General features: G+C 40.7%; 1 protein-coding gene across 7 annotated transcripts in view; it reads left to right on the top strand.

Moving 5' to 3' along the window:
* The first annotated feature begins 457 nt into the window (after nucleotides 1–457).
* The window catches only part of Ccdc68 (coiled-coil domain containing 68), a 51,255-nt gene continuing 26,184 nt past the window's right edge, over nucleotides 458–25,528 (top strand). The window contains exons 1-4 of one of the 7 annotated variants that reach the window (XM_076912498.1): nucleotides 7,988–8,268; nucleotides 9,359–9,405; nucleotides 22,765–22,889; nucleotides 24,026–24,112. In XM_076912498.1, coding sequence (XP_076768613.1) covers nucleotides 22,773–22,889; nucleotides 24,026–24,112 — 204 coding nt within the window. In that variant the 5' untranslated portion in view covers nucleotides 7,988–8,268; nucleotides 9,359–9,405; nucleotides 22,765–22,772. Of the gene's footprint in view, nucleotides 622–7,970; nucleotides 8,269–9,358; nucleotides 9,406–22,760; nucleotides 22,890–24,025; nucleotides 24,113–25,528 lie in introns of those variants that run through there. The other 6 variants (XM_076912495.1, XM_076912497.1, XM_076912496.1 and 3 more) reach the window with 6 other exon arrangements.

Raw genomic sequence — 25,528 nt, 5'->3', positions numbered from 1 at the left:
TATTATGTTGGAGAGATTTACTTGTATGAATATGAAAGCCGTTGCCTTTCTTGCAGTATTCTGGTTGCATTTTCCATAGCCTGATCAGGAGTGCCACGACAGTTCCTAGCAACAGGACACAAGGCTGATTAAATGCTGTTCTTAGTCACTGTTTTTGCCAACTCTGACCTGCTAGCCCACAGGGCACTAACTCAGACAGAGCTCTCTTTGTTGTCTGGGACCAGGAGTTTGTTCAGAGATGTAGGTGGTAGAGGGTCACCGTGTCTGACACATTGTGTTACAGGACTCTGCAAAGTCATACTTGCAGCCCAGGTGATTGCCGAGAACAAAATGGCCATTCATTCTTTTAGGAGACCCTGAAGCAGAGGTCTGCATTGGCCGCTGTGGTAGTTTGAATAAGAATGGCCCCATTACGCTTGAATATTTAAATACCCAGTAGAATTAGGAGGTGTGGCCTTGTTGGAGGAACTGGGTCAGTGGCCTTTGAGATTTCAAAAGCCTATGTCACGCCCAGTGTCTCTCTGCCTGCTGCCTGTGGATCAGAATGAAGAGATCCCAAACACTGCCTGCCAGCAGCCCACTCTCTGCACCAAGATCATAGTGGACTAAGATTCTGAAACTGTAAGTAAACCTCCAATCAAATGTCTTCTTTTACACATTCCCTTGGTTGTGTTGTCTCTTCAGAGCAAACAGAACGCTAACTAAGATAGCATCATAGGTTGTCAAACATGTCCCAAACTTCAGCTTGTCTTTCCTAGAGACACAGGTATCTTTCTCCTTTAGCTTGGGTACAACCTTCTGTTTGACGGTTAGAATTTGTGTAGGCACAACAAAAAAAAGATTTGCTAAGGCACAAACTACTGATGGGGGTATGATTTATCATTTAAATTTTGACTAGCTTCAAGCAGAAATCACACAGAATTCAAGCAGAATTCCCAAGAAATGGTGACAGTGGGACCCAACTGTCACAGAGAGCAGTGGAAATAAAGCAGAGACTCTTTAAAATGTAAAGATGTCTTAAATAAGATAGTACCGTTTCTGAAAACCAGGCCGGAATGTCTCTGCAGAGAACATGGTTGGAACAATGAAAGCCCTGGGACAGTCCTTCCAAACTGTGTCAAAGGCCTACAGGCCCTAACTATTATCAAATAAAGCCTCCCCCCTTTACCTTCTGTTGGTTGACATCTTTGGTGAAGAGCAGTTATTTGAACTACTTGAACTAAGTTTTGGAGACAACTGTTTTTTCAAGTACGAACACACATTTGTGATAAGAGCCCTTGTTTGGCAGTTTTCACTTTTTTTCTGCAATCATCATCTTCATCATCATAACTATTATTTGTTTGTGAATCATAAATGATAATAATAATAGTTTTGTGATTTACAAACAAATAAAATTTAGTCTGGACCGTGCAAAGTACTTTTTTGGTATAGGTCATGGCTATCTCTTCTTTGAAGGTTAAGCCATCACAGAACCCTCCTTGGGTAAAAGAAGGAGAGGAAGTGAGTATGGGGTGTGCCACAGACTCCTGCCCAGCCCAAGGACAAGCTCCTTGGCCTCTCTCCTTGTTTGCCTTGTGCTGGAGGCGTGAGTCATAGTGCTTTGTATTGGAGTTTCTATTCTAAGGACCTGTCACATTATAGTCCCTGCTGATGTTTTCTCCAATAGAAGTCAGTGCTGCATAGTTACTAAGTCTTGGGGTGCGGGGAGAGAAACATACACACCCATTTCAATGGCAGTCAATTTATGATGTGAATTGAAGTTCTCAAAAACAAAAGCTACATCTACATAAAAACATATTATCTAGCTGACTGACTAGAACATCAGTAATTGTGGTAAGTTGGAGCATTACAGGACCAGACAAAAGCTATCATGAATTATCTTAGTCCCACTTCTGAGTATGAGCTAATATCCTTATGACTACTATGTAAACTCCCTTGTAATGCAAATAGATCCCTAGATTTCCCAGACTCTAAAGATAAGAATGTCATTAGATAATGCCTGGTTTCTCTGATTCGCTATCATCCAGTTACCCTGATGTTCCCAACAAAGTATTTTTAAAGTGTCTTGATTGATGACTGTCTTTTTCATAACACTACACTGGAATGTTCTATTGGGATAACTTGGCTCTGCCTTTCCAGGAGATATTTGGTTTCAAAATAAGCTCATAGCATCTGTGGTGGTTTGAATAGGAATGGCCCCATAGACTAACATGTTTGAGTGCTTAGTTCACAGAGAGTGACACTATTAGGAGGTATATGTAGCCTTGTTGGAGTAGGTGTGGCCTTGTTGGATTGTTGGAGGAAGTGTCTCAATGTGGGGGCAAACTCTGAGGTCTCAGAAGCTCTTAGCACAAGTTCAGTGACTCACAATCACCTTAAGACTTTCTGTCTGCCAATTCAGATGCAGAACGCTCAGCTCCTTCTCCAGCACCATGTCTGCCTGCATGCTGCCATGCTTCCTGCAATGATAATGAGGGACTAAACCTTTGAAACTATAAACTAATTAAATGTCTTTTTTCTAAGAGTTGCTGTGGTCATGGTATCTCTTCACAGTGATAAAAGTCTAACTAAGCCTCTTTGAAGTGAGGGCTTTGGTTTTGGTGGTGGTGATGGTGGTGGTGGTGGTGGTGGTGGTGGTGTGTGTGTGTGTGTGTGTGTGTGTGTGTGTGTGTGTGTGTTGGTAGCGGGGTTGGGCTGGTTGAGATCTATAGCAGCACAGCACCTTTAAAATGGAAACATGGGCAAAAAGCTCGATAGCTCTAAAGAGCAAAAATCAGGTTTCATTGGAACCTCTCTCTTGGGATCAGAACTGAGAACAGAAACAATCCAGCAACTGAAGCAGAGCAAGAGCAACCAGAAAAGTCTGGGTTGATTTTATAGAAGCTGGAGTCGTAGAAGCTGAAGAGATGGCTCAGCAGGAAAACATGAGGACCAGAGTCCTAAATCCCAGAACTCACAGAAAAGCCAGGCTAAGGTGGTGGCCACCTGTAATCCCTGCACTCAGAGGCAACAACAGGATCCCAGGGCAAGCCAAGAAGCAGATCTCTGTGCTCAGCTGAAAGACTGCCTTGATAAACAAGTGGAAAGAATTAGTGAAAGGCACACAACGTCAACTGTCAACTTTGTGTCTTTTAATGAGCATGCCCATACGTGTATGTGCATTCACAAACACATATGTGCCCACACATGTTAACATGCATACACCCGTATGTGCCCACACATGTTAACATGCATACACACGTATATGCCCACACATGTTAACATGCATACACACGAGCCAAAACAAAAGCAAAAGAAAGATGAGTTTCAGGATCTGTTAGACTTTGTCTATTAAAAAAATAAAAAATAAAAAATAAAAAATACAAGAACTAATGAAGTTCTACCAGAAAGTCTTCGGATAACACTTCAGCTGTCAGTTCAAAAACACAGCTCTCATCTCAAAGGGAATAACAGATGCTTTCATTCTACAGCCAAATGTGAGTGGCCATTGTAAAAAGAATTATTTTTAATATAAATGTAAATAATGAATTAATCCAGCAGCTGGATTTCTTTATCTCTGCTATTCTCCAGTAACCACACAGAGAGACCAAGATTTATTTTATAGCTTTACCTCAATATCTGAGCAGTCTAATTTATTAATCCTCTATATTAGTCTGGTTACCTCGCAGCCATGATCCCAAGTACATTTGATTATTGGTCTGGCCTTTTGGGATGCAGGTATGTTTCCAGGGTCTCTCTCTGGACCCCTTCCTCCTGGTTCTCAGTTCCTTCATCTTCATGGCAGATCTGAATCTCTCTCCTTCTCTCCCTTTCCTTTCCATGGATGGCAGAAATTCCATCCTATTTTTTTTCTCCCAAGCCATTTGGGGGATCACCATTAATTGACAAGGCAGAGAGTAAATGGTAAGAATGGTGTACATAAACTCGAGACAGCAGATTCTTGACTAAGCAGCGTCCATATTGAAGCAAGATAAGAGGGCAGAGAAATCAGCAGTTGAATAACACAAGGGCAAACTTTATGCGATATTCAAAAACATTCTGCCTACAGATGATAGATTAGAAACACATCTAGGTTGCTCTAAATTCTATATTTCAGTGTGGTAATGGTTTTATCAAGTTTTTATAGTAATCCAACAAGTTTTAAAATGTATTGATGGGGCTGGAGAGATAGTTCATCCGTTAAGAGCACATTCTGCTCTCTTAGAGGACTGTAGTTGAGTTCTAGCATATTCCTCCCAGAAGACTCACAACCCATAACTCCAGCTCCAGAGGATCTAAAGTTTCCTCTGGCCTCTGAGGGCACCTCCCTCAATGTGTCCACACACAGACATAGTGAGTTTTTCCAAAAAAAAAAAAAAAAAAAAAATTTAAAATACGTCCGTAAGAACATCAGATAGGCAGGTCACAGGGTAGTCTCTTCTACATGCCTCAGGTGTTATCTGAGGACACTCTAAACCCGTGGCTTGGTGTAGCATTGTAGGCATATTTTACAAAGGTTTACCTACTGGTACAAGAATAAATGTGGGGTCACAGAGATAAGCAAGGTACGATTATTACGAAGAGGCATAAAGATAAGTCCAGATAATTTGACTCAGGAATTTGACAGTCTTTTTCTCCAAAACACAGGTATTCATCTGTCAATCAGCCTTGTAGAACCTTTAAGACAGGGAAAGCTCACCTGGCAGAGAGAAGTCACATTTGATACTCTAGGCTATGGCCAAGATGAAAGTAAAAACCAAACTCATGGGCATAAGACAGCTCATAGAAATCAGAACTTCCTACATTCAGATAACTATATTTACCAGAGTGTTTTGACACGCCATTTCTGGTAGAATATCAAGTTTATGTACTTGAGACATTGTCGTGGTGACGGTGTGTTTTGGTGGTGCTTAGAATCAAATGTAGGTCGGTGCATACTAAGTAGGTATCTTAGCATTGGCATGCATCCCTAGCCTTGCACATCTCTCTAGCTAAGAGTGCAGCAAATGCCGACATCTAGCGCTCGGGTTCAGCTGGTTGACATACCAATGGTATGTAGTGGTTCAAAGTTTTCTGATTGCATAACCAGTAGGTGCATATTTTGAATATCACACTTGGTTACGTCATGGTGTCTGCACACATGATATGGAAGGAGTCATGTATAAAAGACTTATTACCTGTTCAGACACACTTGTATACAGATCAAAGTGCTTATTTGTTTCTAAACACTTGTAAGAGTTTTGCTCATGAACTTGTAACAATGATGAGGGTTTCAGTTCCTTTAATGTCTTTTCATTTTTTTCTTCCCATAGATGGAAAAAAAATAACATAAACTATTTCTTGGACTGTCTGCCTATTACCCCCATTCCTGTTTAAGCTGCAGTAGATGTGTCATTTATTTCAGATGGACTGGTATTTTGGTAGCTCCTAGACTGTATACTCAGGCAAGTGTGGATTTGGGAAAGTACACAGAATCTTACTCATATGACTTTGCTGATTTCTTCAGGGACACCATCTTAATCAGTCTGATAAGAAAATGTTATAGATTTATGTTTAACTGGCTAACCAACCAGTGTTCATTTCTCTCAGTGTAAAGACTGGGAATTTTAAAATCAAAGCATACACAGATGTGAAAAGTGAGACCCTCTTCCTCCTTTGCTGTGTCCTCAAGTGACAGATTCCCTCTCTCTCTCTTCTGTTTCTTCTAACAAAGCTACCAAACCCACAGAGCCCCAAGGCCTAATGGATTAAGAGACATTCCTTTTTTAAATGACCTTGGTCATTTGAGACTCGATGGGTATGGGGGTGATAAGTATTTACTCTATTAGCAAAACTCATAAGACTTCATGTAAATCAAAAAAGCCGTTGTGGAGTAGAAAGGCAGTCAACTCCGTGGGTTGCTCCTAGTGCTTCCCTGGCACGACATAGGTCAATAGAGAAATATGCTCGCTCGCTCTCTGAGGAGGAGTCAGGCCAGAATGGGAGGGGTGGAGGGATCCCAGTCAGCAAGGTGGCACCACAGGCTGAGTGAAACCCAGCTCAGGGGAGGAAGTGTACTGTTTATTGAACAGACAGGAAAAAGCAAACATGAGCGAACCAAAGCAAAATAACAAATGGCTGGTAGCATCTGAACTTCTGTGTTTAAGCCAGAAGTAAACATCCATGACTATCTTTGGGTAGTGATTTTTTTTTTTAAAGCATACATGTATGAGTTTAACAAAGCCATGTGGATGAGGGAACAGAAAATTCCCCAAGAGCCGTCAGGTTAAGCACTCATCCTTTTTACTTCCTGAGTCTCCTTGCTTTTTCTTGGCAAATACATAATTTCACTAGATTATTTTTATTTTTAAACGAAGGAATTAGTTAATTTAATGTGTGTGTGTGTGTGTGTGTGTGTGTGTGTGTATTGAGCATATCTGTGCAGCTCAGAATACAACTTTTGGCAGTCACTTCTTTCCTGTCATTTTGTGGGATCTGTAGATTGATTTCAGGTGGAAAGCATTACACACAGAGGTACCTCACTGGTTCCTCTCACTGGTCTTCATTAACTTTTTTTGTTTGTTTGTTTGTTTTGTTTTCCAAGACAGGGTTTCTCTGTATAACCCTGGCTGTCCTGGAACTCACTCTGTAGACCAGGCTGGCCTCGAACTCAGAACTCAGAAATCCGCCTGCCTCTGCCTCCCAAGTGCTGGGATTAAAGGCATGTGCCACCACTGCCTGGCCGTTCATTAACTTTATAAAGGTGCTTGATTATTGAAAGTAATTGTTTCTTTAACTTTTATAAAAAATATTAAATTCTGAAAAAAACATCTGTCAACTTTCAGTTCTCCAATTGGGCCATAAAATCAACACAAATTAATTTGTCAAGAAAATACAATTTCTGTCCCATGTGTTGGAATTGTTGGGTTCAAAGGAAAATTCTAGAAGGTTGAGGCCTTTGACAACAGTTCTTCACATCCTGTTAAATGTGAAAAAGTGAAAGAAATGTTGTTATGTCTTGTGTCTTTGTTTTTTGTTTTTACCTCAAAGACCTAAATATTTATGAGCCTTCAAAGGAACATAGAAAACCACTGACACCATTCTCCACGTAACAATTAGAACAACAAAATGAAATGTAGAATTGACTAATACGCAAATATCAATGAATGAACAACTCCATGCTGAGGTAAGTAAATGCGCAGATAAATGAGAGATAAGAAAATTACCCTTAAATAATAACCCAAATCATAATGTCTGAATGCTACAGGAAGTAGAGTTCATTCTTCCTGTCTTGTCTCCTGGAGTAAAATGAACCGAGTGATTTCAATCTGACAAAGACCCTTCGAGGAGAGAAAAATAGTAATGCAGCAAAAAAACCTCCCCCCCCTTGACCCTGATCAGGGAATTGAGGTCAGCACGCTGCTAAGGAAGTCTGATTGCTATCATGCTAACCACCAGAGGATAAGATGAGGTGTCAGGGAGGGGCTTGTCCCTGTGGTTTTCTTCCTGGTATATGTATAACTACATATGAGAGACACCGGCGAGACAGATGGGATACCCTCAAAACTTCACTGATATACCTCAAATTTTAAAAGCTGATTACATCAAGGAAAGACTAAAAAAAACTGTCACAGACCAGCAGAGACAAGGTGACCTACACTAATGTCTGACAGTATTTTAAATGGGATTTTTGAGGAGACCTGGGAAATAAAGGGTATTAGCTCAAAAACTCGTGACATTTGCAGAGAGTTGGAGGTTTGTTAATAGTAATGGACTTTGTTAATTTCATGGGTTTCAACCTCTAAAGAAGTGTGCACCTTGGGTGCTCTGGCTGAGCAGTGTAGGGAACTTTCTCCTGGTTCTGCAATTGTTTGGTTTCAGATCGTTCCCAAATAAAATACACACACACACACACACACACACACACACACACACACACACACACGAGAGAGAGAGAGAGAGAGAGAGAGAGAGAGAGAGAGAGAGAGAGAGAGAGAGAGAGAGAGAGAGAGAGAAATGGACTTAGGGCTCTACTAGAACATCATCAGGAGGACCTGTCCTCAGAGCCTTTCTCCTGGGAAAGGCGCCTTAGGGCGGTGTCTGGAAGTGGCTCAAACGTCCCAGGCATTGGAGAGCCAGAGGCTCCTCCCAGAGGTCTGGGACATTGGACTCTGCCCTGGGCGCGCCCCGCCTAACAGCACTTGGCTGCCCTCAGTCACAAAACTACAACCGGTAAGGACCCGACCCTGGGCTCTCTGCCAGATCGCCGGAGCTGGAGCAGGCGGAGGCCTCCTCTGAACGCCCTCCAAGGTAGGCGAGCCTGGGACAACTGTGGACCGCCGCCAGGTGGGGGGGACACCAGGTGACCTTGGCGCGGGTCACCCAAGGAAGCTTTGCACGCCGGGACGCTTCCTGAGGAAGAGTGGAAAAGTCTTAGAAAGAGGTGAAGAGGGTGTTTCGTTGAACCTCTGTTCTGGGCTCGGATTCCCTGGTGCGGAAATTTTGAGGAAGAGAAAAAGTTGCCTTTCTCCTCCCCCTGTGCACACACACCTGCTTGTTTATTTAGTCTGTTGTTATCTAGTCTTTTAGTAAGAAATCCCGAGACGTCTGTCCGCCTGTTTCAGGGGCCCTGGGAAAGGTAACCCAGAAAAAGCTGCAGTCTGTCTGGTGTTCGTCTCTTCCTCTGCGAGTTTTAGCAGCAAAGACAAGCGAAGCTTCTGTGGTTCGCACAGACTTGCCTCGCTGCAGGCGCTGGGAAGGAACAGCCCCCTGCCAAACAGTTTCCTACTCATCTGTCTGGATTGTGGAGGCAGCCTTGCAGGAGCAGTGTCACCTGCAGGGGCAGTTCTGGTGCTAAAATGGATCTTGATGGTTGTGAATTTTCAGCTTCTTTCAGAAGGAAAAAAGTGAACATAAACTTCAGAGCCTAGAGCATGCCTCCAGCCCAGGCCACAATTGATGTTATTTTATTCGAAGGATCGAGCCCCCTGCCCCCTTCCTTCTGTGCTATATAATGATTAACTTAATCAGATGATGTTTAGGAACTGCAAACAGGAAGCTTAAGAACGGCAAAAGGGGGATCTAGCCTCCGGATTTTACCCGATGCTATTAAATATTTAGCTCTATGTAGACTGGTTTTCCAGAAACTTGAGCTGGGCCTGAGTGTCAGGTACCTGTACACAACTGATGCTGTTCAATGGTACCTGGGCCGCCCTCCTCCTTCTATGTCTCCACCTCTATGCAGAGGGACGGGGAGGGGATGGGAGAGGAGGAAAGAGATAAAGAATTTGTCTCAGGCAAGGAAAAGCACTGTTTAATTCCTCAACTCCAGAAATAACGGAAAGAGGCTTGATGTCCTAAGACCCAGGCAGACTTGATATTCTTAATTTGTTCTTTTCAGAGTAAACTGATCCTCTGCTCTAACTGAAAAGAGCCCGAAATAGACAGGTACGGTGCCGTAACTTCCTAAGAGGGACTACAACCCCAATGAAACCGCACGGAAACCGCACGATGTCATTCGTTAGCTTGGCTATTTCAAATGTGTTTCGGCAGTGGACTTGGGTTGCAATTCACACTTTTTTGCCAACATGCTTAAAAATTTTAAGTTATATTTTAGCTTTAAAATGTTTATTTCAGATAATTGCTGATGAGAGGAAGGATTTTGAAGAGAATTGAAAAGTGTTTAAAGTTGTAGGTTCAAGTACTTTTGAATTGATACAGGTACATCCAATTTAGATGATGGTATATACCATCATCTAAAATATATATATATATATATATATATATATATATATATATATATATATATATACCATGTGGATTCATCCAGGTTGTAGTCTCTATTAGTAAGTCATCCAAGAGTCCAAGAGTGCCTGTATTTGATTAATTTAACCTGATCACATAAATTTATATATTGTTAAGCACAAAATCTGCTCTCTAAATGGGTTTGGAAAATAAATGTTGGTTTGGGACTGCGCTTATGTATACTCTTTTAGGAGACATTTTAAGTGATTGTGAGCTTGTGGAGCAGATCACACGTTTGTAAGGTCAGCATTGACGGCGCTCCTGCCTGGCAGGGTGCTCCACATTAATGGCAGAAGAAGAGATATTCCTGTCTCATTATATTGGATTTCTCTAGAACATCATACTATCATATATCAGGAAGCACAGCAACAAATGTCTGGCATGGATAAGAACCTTCTTCCCGACAGAAGTTTTTATCACTTACAACCAAATCTACAACTTAGAGAGAGGAACTCCACATGAATTTGGTTAGTGCTGTACTATTTTGTGTAGATTGGGAGACACCTTTAGAATTTTGAATTCTAGGTTTAATATTATTAGCATGGAAGAATTAAGAGTAAAAAGTTAAACATCAGTTTCATGAAAAATAACTGAAAATTAAATGTGTTGTTTTGGATAGCAGTGATTCTGGAGGGAAATCTGAACACAAAATTGAAATTTAACAAAATCCTATCCAATATTTTTTTTCATCCTTTAAATCAGAAAAACAAAACAACAGTTACTGTTCTCTACAGGTGGAAAATCATCTATGTTCAAGTTATTCTTGCTTTTACTCAGTTTTCTTGAAAACATTTTTATTGGAAGTGAGATCAAATTACTCCAAAACATATCCAAATGTATAACTCAGGAATTGTTTGCAAACCTGCTGAAAGACACAGTTGTCACCACAGTACAGTGTCCAATTAGGTCACCGTCCCTAAAAGTCTGCAGTCTCATTGTCTCCCCTTCAGGCCCAGGTGACTCTCATCCACCTTTTGTCTCTTCATATTTACCTTTTCTGGACATTTCAAGCTAATGGAGTCAATGTTTGCTCCTTAACGTCTGACATCTCTTCCATAGAATACAGATTTTGAGGTCCACTCAGGTTATAGCATGTATCTGTGTTTTGTTCTGTTTTATGTATCCATTCTATTTGATAGGATTGTGTTAAATATACTGTTACACATACACTATATAATATATATTTAATATAATATATAGTGTAAAAATGTATAATATGTATTATATGCAGTGTGTAATAATATGTATACATGTAGTGCATAATAATACATAATATTGTATATGTGTGTATGTTTGTCTGTGGTGTATGCATGTGTTAGCATGTGTGTGGAAGCCAGAGACTGACACAGGTGTTATTCTCTGTCATTCTCTATCTCACCTATACTAAGGCAGAGTTTTGCACTTGAACGCAGACCTTGCTAAACCAGCCAGTCCAGCTAACTGCTAGCTGCAGGGATCCCGTGTCTCTACCACCTGTGCACTGAACTTCCATGGGGCTGTCCTGCTTGTGCGGCCTTGCCATCAGTGCTAGAGGCTGATCTCTGGCCCCCACAGCCTGCAGCGAGCATTTCATCCTCTGAGACACCTCCCAGACTCTGTATTCCTTTATTTACTGGTATGGCCATACATCATGATGCCTGATTTTCTGTGGTGCTGAGGACCAAGCACAGTACTGTGTACACAGTACTAAGAAAGCTTGGTACTGACTTAGTTATGTCCCCGGCTCAATATCCAATATTAATACTAAGAATTAATCATCCCGTTTCGCTAAACAATGGGATTTTCTGTGAGAAACGGTCTAGGAAATCAGATAAGAATGTCCTAGCATTGCACAGGCAACGACTTTTGGGCATAGCTCTGTTAGAAATCAGGGATCTGGCTGCTTTCTGGGCCCTTATTTATCTTGCCCTGTAGTATGACAGTGGATGACTAATGCTTACGGCTTCTGTATTTGAGCTGAAACTCTTAAAAAGACGGCATAGTTTCTGAGAACCCAAATGCCTTTCTGCTCTCTTTAGAAAATAAGTAGGCATCTAAAAAATAATAATAAAGTACAATAAAGGAAAAGAAGATACAAACTAATCAAAATAGGACAAAACCAAAGGGGGGAAAAGACAAAGAGAAAGCACAGCACACATATAGACACAGAAACCCGCCCATTTGTATGCACACAGGAATCCCATAAAAGTACAAAATCATAAGGATATATATATATATATATATATATATATATATATATATATTGTACTTTGCATATATATGTACTTTGAATATATATATATATATATATATATATATATATATATATATATGCAAAGTACCTGTAAGAAGAAAAAAAAGACCTTGTCAAAACACCCTCAAAGATGTCAGGTCATCTACTGCTGGGCATGGGGCTCACTTAAGAGTGGTTTGTGGTTATCAAATGGAGATAGCTTTTGGTTATGGATGGAGGTCTGTGTCCACTTCTCTTAGGTCTAGGATTCCATCTGAGGCAGAGGAGAGTAGGCCCTGTACATGCAGCCACCACGGTCTCTGAGTTCATATGTGCGCCATACTGCTGTGTTTAGAAGGCCTTGTTCCTTCGTGTCCTCTGTCCCCTCTGGCTCTTCTACTCTTTCCATATCATCTTCCAAAGAGTTCTCTGAGCACTTCTCTGCTGAGAAACAGGTTGCTAGGCTCTAGTGGAGACATATCTTCCTGCCTGTCATATGTGTTTTTAGGCTGCTGTGTAGGCATCTGGGTTTGGGATGATTGCAATTCTAGCTGCTGATATCTGGTCTTGGTTTTGTATACTGGTCTTGTTGGCTGTATCCTTTGTTCCTTGGTTTCTGTTGCCCTCTTTTGTTTTGAGGAGAGTGTAGCTGTCAGTTGTCTGGTAGGGAATGCCTGAGATCCTGCCAGGTGTGAACAGTGGAGGTCTGGGATAGTGTTTCTAGGTATTGAGAGTTGACGCTCAGGGACGGGGGTGGGGGGTGGGGGGGTGGGGGGTGGGTGGGAGAAGGGAGCTGAGGGGTCCACAGGAGGGAGGTGCCACCAGGACCTGTGGAGACCCCTGGGAATGGGGACAGAAAGGGAGGAGATGCCATAGCAGGTGGTCTGCTAAGGAGCTGGAGATGAGACTGGGGAATTGAATTTGAAGGCCAGTGAAAATCACCTAACTGCTTCTCTGCTCAGAAGGTGGGCTTCTAGGGGAAAGCAATGGCTAATTTTCTTGAAATTCTTAGAGGGCTAGCCTTGTCTCAGTCATCACACTGGATAGTTTCACCCATGGCTTTCTATGTATCAACTTTTCATTCCATGTTCTTGCATAGCTATCAGCAGCACAGTGGCCTGCTCTGTGGCTCTGACATTCTTTTAGGTTTTTTGTTTTTTTTTTTTTTTTTTTGCTATGTATACTTTCTTGTCATCAGTAGTGTGTGTGTGTGTGTGTGTGTGTTACAGGTGTAAGTGTGAATGTGGGGCCCTATGCATGATGTCTATATGCCTGTAGGAACCAGAAGACAACCTCAGATGCCACTCCTCTTGTCCCATCTACCCAACTTTTTGAGACAGGGTTTCTCATTGTCCTCAAACCATAGGCCAAGCTGACTGACCAGCACGGGGATCTTCCTGTTTCTACCTTCCCAGTTCTGGCACCACACGTATATATGGCTATGCCCAGCTTCTGATTTAAACGGGTTCTGGGAGATTGAATTCAGATCAAGACAAGCAGCATTTCCAACAAACTCCCTCCCAGGCCAACACAGCCAATGATTCTAACACAGGAGAACAAATTCAGTCAACTGTTGCTTTGGCTCCTATAACCTGCTAAAGGCCCCGAGACTGTTACCCAAAGTGTTTTTGCCTCCTCATGTACAGCAGCAGTGAGGTGTGAGACTAGTTATCCCTCTGCATCCCTGGTGGCTCATTTTCACAATGGAGTTATTGTTAAGGTTTAATGCTTTACAATCAATGTAAAAAACCTAGGGATAGTTTGTAAATTCCTGAGCTATTTCCTCCTAAACATTTTCTAGGATAATGCAAAAAAAAAAAAAAAAAAAAAAAAAATTCTAAAAGAAGAGGTTAGTAATGTTATCAACGACTGTGGCCTAGCGCTCATGTTGCTTCGTGTTATATTTTCTTCCCTAAAAATAAAAATCATAGCTTTGGCTTGGGGTCTTTGCCAGCTTTTCCATCACCACAATAAGTGTTTGAGAAATGCAATGAACGGGCTTGAGAGATGGCTCAACGGTTAAGAGCACTGACTGCTTTTCTAGAGGTCCTGAGTTCAATTCCCAGCAACCACATGGTGGCTCACAACCATCTGTAATGGGATCCAATGCCCTCTTCTGGTGTGTCTGAAGACAGCTGCAGTGTACATTAAATAAATAAATAAATCTAAAAAAAAAAAAAAGAGAAATGCAATGAACAGGGAGAAAAAGTTAGTTTTGACTCTGAGCTTTAGAGGTTTCATAATCTATGTTCCTGATGCTTCGGGGGTCTGTGGTAAGTTGAGAACAGAAGGAATAGGTTGAATGGGTAAGGGAATTGACAGAAAGCAAACATTGCTACATTCCAGTGATGCCCAATATGTAAATGTTGTAAACATAAATATTATTTAATATTTACTTACTTTTCGTATTGTTAGATACTCTATAAGTCTCTTTATTTGCTGTTTCCTTCAGCTCTCACAAAAGTATGTAGGAGTCCAGATTTTCATCTATATATTTTACATGAAAAAAACTAAGAATTTGGGAGTTTAAATAATTGTCTAAGTCCACCCAACTGCTATAAAAAAAAAGTGAAAGAAAATCTTGGAGACAGTACAAGTGAATCCAAATCTCTTTTTTTTTAAAGCCCTGAAGTCACATTACTCCTGTTCATGGGATGAATGTACTTGGACCAAAGAACCTGCTCAGACTCCTGAGTGATTCACTGGGAGCTTGTATCAGGAATTGACTGTATGCTATTGAATGACTGACTTTATTTCTAAACTATATGGGAGAAAAGAGAGACTTAGAAATCTATTCAGAATGTAGTTGAAGGCCCGAGGGAAAGTTGGACAGAGAGAGAGGTAGCCAGCACAATCGTGGGGAAGAGCCTTCAGAATCATGGGAGGAGACTAGATTCATAGGTTTGAATCCAAGGCTGTAGTGAATTAGCTGTTATTGGACTGTAGTGTTATTGGTTAGTGCTATTGAGCCTCCTCCATTCATTTGCAAACATCAATTATAATACTGAATATGTGAGAAATAGTATAGGGTGCATGGTTTTATGGCATAGTGTAGGGTTCAACAGATCCTGGTCCCTCCTCCTTAAATGGAAGCAATTCTTTAAATGTTTTTGGAGAGTTTCACTTCTGCATACAATGAACTATGATTTATCTGCACATATCACTTCAAAATTTGCACCATAACTTCATGTCTTTTATTCATCTCAATAACCATTAAATCCAACAACTCTACTCACACGTATATAAATACAATGTTATTCATTGTAACATACGAAACATACCATGTCATGACCTGCATGCAGGATCCTGCCCTGTAGGATACTGAGGGCAGAGAGGCTTAGGCTTGAAGGGGCCTGTACGTATAATGACAAGCAGATCCTATGATACATAGATATTATATGGTTTATTATACTTGTGATAATATTTAATCTTTTACACAAAGAAATACCTTATATTTTATAACTGGGAATTTTCTCTAGGACTTACACATACCGTGTGCACGAGAATGAGCAAACACATGCTGGAACAGAATTAATAGAGAAGTGTTTGAAAGCAGAGTTTGGATTCTCTGTTATATGCATGTCTTTGGTGGGCTGTGCTTCATTTTCATGTGAACCCTGTCACCTGAGGCTTATAGGCAGACACTGGATGTCACCATTGGGCTGTATAATGTCACAGAACAAGTGTGATGCTTGGTCTTCTAGGCATACACAAACTCAAGGCTTGGAGATCTGTTGTCTCCTCTCCCCACAAACCCATTCATCCTGTAGGACTTTTCTTCTTACTTTTATAGTTTAGCTGATATCTGAGCATATGTATATCCTAGTGATCAAAAGCAAACAATATTGTTAGCTTAGAACCCAAAAGTCTGAAACCTGAAAAAAAAAATCAGAAAATGTAGCAAAACCAGTCTAGGCTCCTGCTTACAGAACACTGTAATTGACTGGATGGCTTGGCAGGTGAGAGTCTACTCGAAGGATGTGGAATCAACCCCCAGAATTGATGGGGAAGTTGAAAAACTAGGCTTGGGAATTGAAAGGGTCCCTGTGTAGCTAATTCTGCAATATTAGGATTGCAGGGGGGAAAGCAGATGAGGTCCCCTACGGGTTCCAAAGGCTACCACTGCTGGACTTCCTGCTTCTGAACACAAAGCTGGCTCCTCCCTTGGTATATTTGTGAATGAATTTTTCTTTCAAAACTCAAGCAAAATCCAAATGGCGATTCCACCCGTCAATCTGGGGGATATCATGCTCTTGGGAGCCAGTGTCAGCTGCACTGGGCTCTGCCAAGGTGATCTCAGAGCCAGCTCCAGCAAAGCCTGCTTTCACCTTTCTCCTCCGCCTGGAATCCTCTTCTCTAGGTAGCCACAGGGTCTTCCTCCGTTCTAGACCTTTTTCCAGCAAGACCTTCCTGGGTTGGCTTTACTCATGTTTATTACAAGCACTACTTCCTCTCTTCCTGCCCTCACTCATTCATTCACTCCTCTCTGCCTCTCTTCCTGAACTCAGGGTCCTGTGTAGCAGTCTTTAGAGACCCATCCCATAGACAGAGCTGCCACGCCAGTGTGCAGCAAGTCTCTACTGCAAGAAGGATGGGCCAACTGTTAGGTAAAGAAAGGAAATCCTCTTCTTAATGTGAATAACCTTGTAATATATTCCTAGAGCAGCCATAATCTAAGCCACCAGCTGAGTGGCTTAAACAGAAATGTGCTATCTTGCCATTCTGAGGTTTGGAAGTCTGAGATCCAGGCATCTGCAGGTGAGGTCCATTTGAGAGCATGAAAAAGAGTCTGTTGTGGTCTCTGCTCTGTAAGTGTCTGAAAATCACTGAAGGAAGACCCCAGACTCAAATAGTATGCAAAGACAAAGAGCATTTATTCTTCAGAAACAACCAGCATGTAGAGGTCAACTATTTTCCAAAATGTGACCCCAGACAAAGGCACACAGACCTTCTTATAGGGAACCAGGGGAGCTGTCTAGAAGGATTAGGTAATCTCAAATTTCATTGGTGGGTGCTAGGGGGTCACAGGTGGTCAGTGGTCTGCATTCCTGTGAACATTTAACTATAGGATGAGGTAGGGCTGCAGAGACGGCCCATTTTGAGATAAGATATTTCCCCATTTTTGGATTATCCCCAGGCTGCTCTTTGGGAGAGGGGTTTATGACCCTGTTTCTGAATTTCATCGTCTGTTTCTGGAGCTGGTGCCTTACGGCCTAATCTCTGGGACTTGTGATCTGTTCCTGGAGCTGGCTCCTTATTGCCTTCTTTTCAAAATCAGGCCTGGTCCTTAAATGGAGACAAATGGGGTTTATGTCACCTTTTCAGCTCTGGGCTCCTAGATGTTTGAGGCAAATCCTTGGTACTCCTTAGCTGGTAGAAATATTACTCCACATGTGACTTCATCTTCACACAGCCTTGTTCTTAGGAGTCTATCTACAAACCTCCCTTACACATAAAGACACCTACAGTTGAAGAGAAGATCACACTAGTGCTGTGTGATGACATTTTTATTCAAGTCACTGCAAATATGATTAGTTCAAAGAAAGTCAAGTTCTGAGATACCGGGGCCTGTACATTTGGCGGAGATCACAGATGGAGCCATATCAAAGCCTTGGGAGCTTATTTAGTCCTCTGGCAGTTCTTCTCAGGTCCTCAAACCGTGAAGAGGGTCTAATTACATCATCCTGGTTCAGTGGCGTGTTGCTTTATCCCACAGAAAATAATGCACCACAGTTATATATGCATTGCTATGCAGACTGTAGCTATTGCTAGCATCCTTTGGATATGTTGACACACTACTGATGGTTTAGCAATAAGAAATCACTACCATAATTCACTGGTTTCCAAATGCCTCCTTTATAGCAAACTTCCCTTTATAGCCCATCCCAGAGGGCAGACTATGTCAAATATTACCTAATTTTTCCCCGAAGGGAACAAAAGCACTCAGACGTCTCTTCAGCTTTAATTATGAATAATTATCTCATATTTTATTTACTCATTTGACAAACAAGTACAAATCATTTATTATGTATTATATGTGCTAAGCGCTTGACAAATATTAACTCACAAACTACCCCCTGTTGATTTTTTATTGTTAATAATTAATATTACCATAAAAGAAACTGAGGCACTGAACAATAGGGGGGCACTCATGTTGACTATCTACTGGGTGGTGATGTATCTCCAGGGGCCACGAAGCTAAGAGAACTCTCTCTGACCTTTTTAGCTACAGAACCCTTTTTATTTAAGGAAAGTTCTTGGGAAGATGCTGTGTGGTAAGACAAAGAATTTGCTTTGGCTGAAGATGTAGGCCCAGGAGCACCGTATCCCAGCATTCCCTGCTGCCTTGTTTACAAGGCCTGATATAGGAAATACCTCCTCTTGGAGTGATGCCACGTGTAAGCTGTCTTCAATCCGTCCTAGCATAAAACAAATAAAGCCTTTCCTCACTTTAATTAACTGATTGTGTTTTATTTTGAAAATTTATCTGTCTAATCTACTTTTGGCTGAAATTAAAGGCTAACATGGATTTTCCCCAGGATGATGATGCCATATGGCTGGTTAGACTTTGCTGTTTGTCCTCCCCACTCACCCTTCCCTCCCACCCCCAAATCTGGGATTTCTTTATTCAACTCAGGAATTGTAGGCACACAGGTTTTCTGAACCAAAGACAGATGGAATTTTTTTTTCAGTTGAGATACTGTTGGGTATAAAGCTTTCGAAAGGGCCTGATCTTACTCCCCTGTTATGGATGGTCTGGCTTCTGAGGTTATTGAGGATGTGGTAACATTGATGTTTGACATCCATTTGTTCACAGAGTGCCTCCTGCAACCAGCCATTAAAAATAGCCATATTTTTTTTATTTCTGGAGGATATTTCCCTTTATTTTACAGATATATACATCCAGGCTAAAATTTTATGTAACTTTTACAACTGGTAAGCAGGAAAGGTGATGGTTTTGAGAGGAAGAAATTGAGGATCACTTATCATGGACCAGAGTAAAGATGTCTTTGTTATTAGGAATAAAAGGCCGAGAAGAAAATATATTTTAGGGTCTATGACATAGGCCCAATGTGTTTGCCAGATTAGGAAAGACTTTTTTGCCAGATTAGAAAGCAGGATACATTTTTCTAAAGTCTCATTTTTTTTCAGTCAGTGAGGAAATGCACACATATGAAAAAGGAAAATGGAAGTAGCCCTGTCCAGTGAGGTTGTGGAAAAGCAAATTGCAGTAGAGAAAAGAACTTAGCCCAAGCCAGGCGATTGCTTTGCTGGCCTCTGACTGCCCACCTCCACAGTCCCTGTTCCCTGCCATGCCATGATGTAGACTTTTTTTTCTGGAAAAGGACAGAGGGTAAATATTTCGGTTTTGCTTCTGTGGTATGTTATTGTAGGGCCAAAAGTATCAGGGACCAATACATGACCAATGCTGTGTTACCACAAAAACCTCATGTTGAACCACCGTGCTAAATTACTGTAGAGTTCTGTGACCACAGACAACATAAGAGTTGAAGGGTCTCTTTTGACTCATTTCTGAGAGAGTTTAATGCATTATGGTGGGAAGGTAGAACAGTAGAAACTCACGGCAGAGGCACGTGACAATGAGACAAAGTAGGTAGCAGAGAGGGAGTGGGAAACCTTCAAAGGTGGGGAACCTTCAAAGCTGGTTCAGCCAGCTACTCCTCACTGTCCAAAGCTTTCAATCACTCCCAATCAATACCACCAGCGCACAAAACACGAACTTGTGTATATTTCAGATTCAAACTAAATGTGTCTTTTCTGAATTAAGTGCTTTAAACTTAATTAAAACTTCATGTATGTTTCACATTTCATGAGATGATATACTTTTGGCTGACTTGAAAACATTAAAAAGTATCTAAGAATACTTTTAGCTTGTAGGCTGAGTAAGCAGAGGGAACCAGATAGAAGGCTGACCACGTGGAGTTTCTGAACATTGCTTATTGTCTCTAGGGGGCTTTTATTTTTCTTTGAGCATTCAAATGCAGTTGTGGAGCAAGTCTCTAATCCTGGAAGAGACTTCACAGGCCCAAAAGAGGCAAGTATTTCCCTGCCATTCCACACAGCAGACTTGCTTGGAGTTGATGCTGCCAAATTGAGTTCTGCTGAAACAAAAAGACCAGTGGCTGCCTTCTGAGAGGATTTGCAATAAAATGGAAAATTCTTGGCATGCCCTGCCAATTTCATTGAAGATTAGAGGATAAAGGAAAGGCTTTGTGGCTTCCCCTGAGGCAATCTTCTTTCAAAGTGCTGCAGGCCAATATAAAGGTTCTCTGTCTTTTAGCTGCCTGAGTTATTGCTGGTTTTTAGGCATTTTTTTTCTTTCTAAAGAAGACAGTATGGATGGATCGGAAACACCCTTGAGCTTGGGGTAAAAAAAAAATCATTCAAAGAAACAAACTAGAGTTTGCATTTTTTTTTTTTTTTTTTTTTTTTTGCCTTTGTTACATTTACTATTACCTTGGGTAGGTTGACATGACGTCACTATGGCACTCTCCACTTCCAAATCAGTAGAAAAGATTTAATAATTCAGCACACAGATTCTTACGGTAGCTTGCTTTCTATTGGTTAATTTTCTTATCGCTGTGACAAAGTGTCTGAGGTCCAACTTAGAGGGTAGACCTTGACCCACAGTTTTGGAAGGGTGGCTCTGTGGTGGGACCTTGTGATAGAGTTCCTGGATTGGAGGCCAGACTAGGTGGGTAAGCACTGGATTAAAAGCAGGGCTTGGCTGTGGTACTGCAAGCAACCCATCTCCTCCAGCCAAAACTCATCTCCTAAAGCCTCTGTAAACTTCCAAATCAGCACCACAATCTAGGTATCAGGTAGTCGAACACACTAACCCGTGGAGAACATCGTAGATTCAAGCCACTTAAAGCTTGCCAAACTTCTGAGTAAGATGAGAAAGTCATCTTTATTCCAGCTTCATCTTTGCTGTGTCTTCCTTTACTGCAGGGACAAGTGTTATTTTACTCACGAAAATCTCACTCAGCAAGTGTCACTAACAGACACAGCTTTCTAGACAGATGTCATAATTCCTTTAAACTTAGAAACATACAGGGTTCTTCCTCTCTCTCTCTCTGTCTCTCTCTCTCTCTCTCTCTCTCTCTCTCTCTCTCTCTCTCTCTCTCTCTGTGTGTGTGTCTGCTCATGTTCATGTAGGTGCATGTGTATGTACACGTGTAGGCATGCATGTGTAGGAAGGAAGACAACTTCTACTTTTTATTTCTCAATACTGCCCACATTTTGTTTCTTTTCCGAGACAGACTTTTTCATTGCCCCACTACTGGTGAAATACAATAGGCTAGTTGGCCAGTGAGTTCCAGGGATCTGTTTACTTCTTACTTCTGGAATGCTGGTGTAAGGACTTTACCAATCCAGCCACCCCTAGTATGTGATAAGAATTCTTCACTACCAGCTTTTTCCAGTCAAAAAAAAAAAAAAAAAAAAAGTACAGTGTATCAGTGTATGCCTAATATGTTTAAGGCGGGATCCAAACAAGATTCATCCATTGTATTTGGTTATGTTTCTTTAAGACTCTTTTAAAAATAGCTGTTTTACATGTGTATGTATGTGTCTGTGTGTACTGTGTGTATGTCCAGCACATGCATACAGATGCCAGGGAAGGCCAGACAAGGGCATCAGATCCCCTGCCTGGACTGAAGTTACAGGTGGTTGAGTTGTTGATGTGAATGGTGGGAAGCGAATCGAGATCCTCTTAAGAGCGTCAGCTTTGTTAACACCGAGCAGTCTTCCCAGCTCTGAGACTCAATCGGTAGTGATTTAGTTATAAGATGTCTGAGTTCTGAAGCCCCTCAGGCTGTTAGGTTTCTCTTTAAACTTTTCACCGAGTGTTTTTAGCTGAGCTTCAGGATTAATTCAGATCCATTCCCTCGTTTTCTAACTCGGCCAATCCTTTGAGTTTATTAACTGACATACCATAAAAACTTTCCATTATAAACTATTTGCTGACCTTAAAATATAATTTGTGCGTTAAAGACATAGCTTGTGCTTGCTCCATCTTTTTTAAAAATTTTTTTTCTCTTCAGTCCTATTTTTATTATATTTTACTCTTCAGTGTTTGATCTCCTGCCATACTTAGTTTTATGGACTTCATGTCCTCAACCTGAATTACCCAGGAAGCCCTAGATTCTCTGCAGGAGGACTTGATATCCAGAGAGCATAACCTGGCCATCTGTGTCTACTCTCCCTCCCCCCCCCCCCACCGTGTGTGTGTGTGTGTGTGTGTGTGTGTGTGTGTGTGTGTTTGTGAAGGCAGGATCTCACTCTAGAACCCAAGCTGATCTGAAATTTACTTTGTCAAAGCTGAGAGTCATCTATTTCTCTTCATCATATTCTCTACCTTATTTTAAAAAAAATAAATAAGAAAATACCATATTCATTCTGCACATGGTTTTTGACTGACTCACACACTGTAAATATTATTCCATAGCAGCAATTAACTTACCAGTCCTATTTGCATGCATTTAAGTTTCTTCCATTTATTTTTCCGTTACAATGTCCTTTAATAAACAGACTTTATCGAGTTTCTGCAGGATATATACTACACAGTTTGCCTATAACTATTTTTAGCTTCATAGACATTTATTAAGCACTTCCAGTATGCTATAATAAAAAAAATGAATAAATCAGAGGCCTGCTCTTGAGATTTTGCAGTCTAAGATGATACTAAACATTTTATCCTAAAACTTTGATTATGATGAACTTTGATTATGTTGTTTTGCTGAACTGATTTGTTTCCCTAAAGCCAGACTTCACCATGACAACTGTAACAGTGACCGCAGAAGTTCCCTCAAGAGGTAAGACAGAAGACAGCCCTGTCTGCTATGGATCTTCGTCAGCTCACATTATTGAAGAAACGGAGTACGTGAGAAAGGTATGAGGGCACCAGTCACAATGAACATGGCATGGTCATCTTATGATAAGTATCAGAACGGATTGGTGGGCATTGTTTTCACACCCGTGTAACATATGAAAAGGATTGAACTTCTCTCTTGGCTTAGGATGCTTAAGAGCTTAGATTTAAACACTGTTAGTCTCATTTCTTTAGAATATAAACCCTTACATACATGTGAAGTGAAATGATTTTTTTTTTCCACTCAGTAAAACTGAGTAATGACCAGGAGGGTTCAGAACACCTATCAGCATTTAGTTCACACCCTACCATTCGCTGCTGGATTTCCTGCTGTTTTATAGCCTTCCCTGGTGATTTCCTGAATGGGATGCTGTGCTCCCAACTAGATGTTTGTGTCTCCTGCTGATTCTAGCTCTTTCCTTACCTTGTCACTTTGCACAGCTCCAGCTAGCTAATGTCAGGGACTCCTCTGCAAGTGACTTCATTAAAAATGTTACTTCTGAGAATCCACTAAGAAAAGAACTAACAAAAGATGCTCACATAAACGGCCTGTTACAGCAAATAGAAAAATTCTAACATTGGTAGTTTGCAACTTGTTCAGATCAGCTAATTAAATTATCTTGGACTGTCTAGTAATTCCCCAAGTCAGCAAGACTGGAGCTCAAATTTCATGCATGGATTTGTATGATCATGACTTAGTGATTTTTCTGTAGCAATTACTTAATAGCAATTATTTTGTGGTAATTACTATGTAGTAATCATTTTGTAGTAACTATTATATAGCAATTATTTTGTAGTGATTACTAAGTAGTAATTGTTTTATAGTAATTACCAAACACTAAATTAGTACTAAACTGATGGTAAAATTGATCAAAATGCACAGTTTTAAAGTACTACTCACCAAATTATCTCATAGTATACTATTAATTTAGTTTGTCATATTTTATCTGAAAAAAAGATATATAAAACTCAAACAATTATTTTTATTAATCAAAACAATATAAACCGAAATATAATTTAGATTGGAGGCTAGTATTTAAATCTGACATCAGGATAAATGTGTAAATAAGATGCCCTATAGCTAGTATAGAGAAAGAAAACTACATTGGGAATTAAACACCATGTAAAACAAATTAACTGTTTTTTTAATCTTCCAGATTCGAACTACCTTGGAAAAGATCCGAAATCACATGTTCAAGGAAGAAGAAGGCTGTAGCAATGCAAAGCACAAACTAGATGCAAAGGTAATAAATGCATTAAGATTCAGTACTTTCATTGTTTCAGAAAATTAGCATAAAGCCATATAGAGTTCTATTCAACCAGTTCTGCCAGTATTACTCTTTGAAGCTAAGTGATAAAATACTTCATGGACATCTAGCATCTAAAGATGCTAATGCCTCTATGTATGATATGCTTATTAGGAATATCATAAGAAGGACCCATGCCCAGGCCTTGCTGGAATATTGCAAACAAAACATAATTATAAATTATACAGCAAGATGTTAGACCAAGGAGAATACATGGTAGTATACTTCTCAGGGATAAAGATGTAAGCTTGCAAGCTCGCTATGGGACATAGCAACTGACAGACAATGAATTGAGTGACCAATCAGCTTAATCACTCCCCTTTTGTTCCAATAGCATTTTTGTGTACTTAAGTTCAAGCAAAAGTTAGCTCAAACTGCATCAAATTAAATATCATCAGAACCAAGTGCACAGCATCAGCATTTCTGACTACAAACCATAGTCACCCAGCACATGAGAAAGTAGTACATGCTACGTAAAGGCAGACCCTATATCATCCTCAGTTTCCATTCGAACGTGGCTAGTCCTAAAGACTGTCTTACATTAAATACTCCAAAGCTGGGCAAATAGGGATTTTCTTGAGGTATAGCCTGGAAGATAAAATTTAAAAAAATAATTTTTTGGTTATGTTATCTTCTACCACTCTTATCAGTGGGTAAGCATATGCTCCTCATTTGAGGGTAGAAATCTGGATTAGAAGGTTCAGGCTACTGTCTTATTTAGAGTTTTATTGCTGTGAAGACACAGCGTCACCAAGGCAACATTTTTAAAGAACAACGTTTAATTGGGGCTGGCTTATCGTTTCAGAGGTTCAGTCTATTATCACCATAGTGGGAAGCAAGGCAGCATCCAGGCAGACCTGGTGCTGGAGAAACAGCCAAGAGTTCTACATCTTGATTAGAAGGCAACCAGAAAAGACTATAAACTTCCAGGCAGCTAGGAGGAAGGTCTCAAAACCCACCTCTAGAGTGACGCACTTCCTCCAACCAAGCCACACCTATCCAACAGGTTACGCCTCCTAATATCACTACTCCCTGAACCAAGCATATTCAAACTAACATAGTAAGACATATGGTTTTAAATTTCACAGTACAAATCTGTGGTAGGTTTAGGCTACGGTATAGAGAGCATTATGGTTGGTAACTTTATGAAACTAGAGCTGGGTTTGGCACTCTTGGTAGGAGGACAAGAGTGTAAGACCTGCCTGTTTGAAATAGCAAGATGTTATCTCCAGAATAAATAATAAAAGACAGTAGTTTTGACAGGAGAGGGGATTTTAAAGCATGTGAGCATGTGTAGAAATGATAGATCATTTAAGTGCATTGTGGTGAGCTTCCCAAAGCATGTGTCTGTAC

This window comes from Arvicanthis niloticus, chromosome 14 (assembly GCF_011762505.2).
Source record: "Arvicanthis niloticus isolate mArvNil1 chromosome 14, mArvNil1.pat.X, whole genome shotgun sequence".
Classification (NCBI taxonomy): domain Eukaryota; kingdom Metazoa; phylum Chordata; class Mammalia; order Rodentia; family Muridae; genus Arvicanthis; species Arvicanthis niloticus.
The sequence above is the reverse complement of the archived record's forward strand: the minus strand, read 5'-3'. Positions and strand labels throughout refer to the sequence as shown.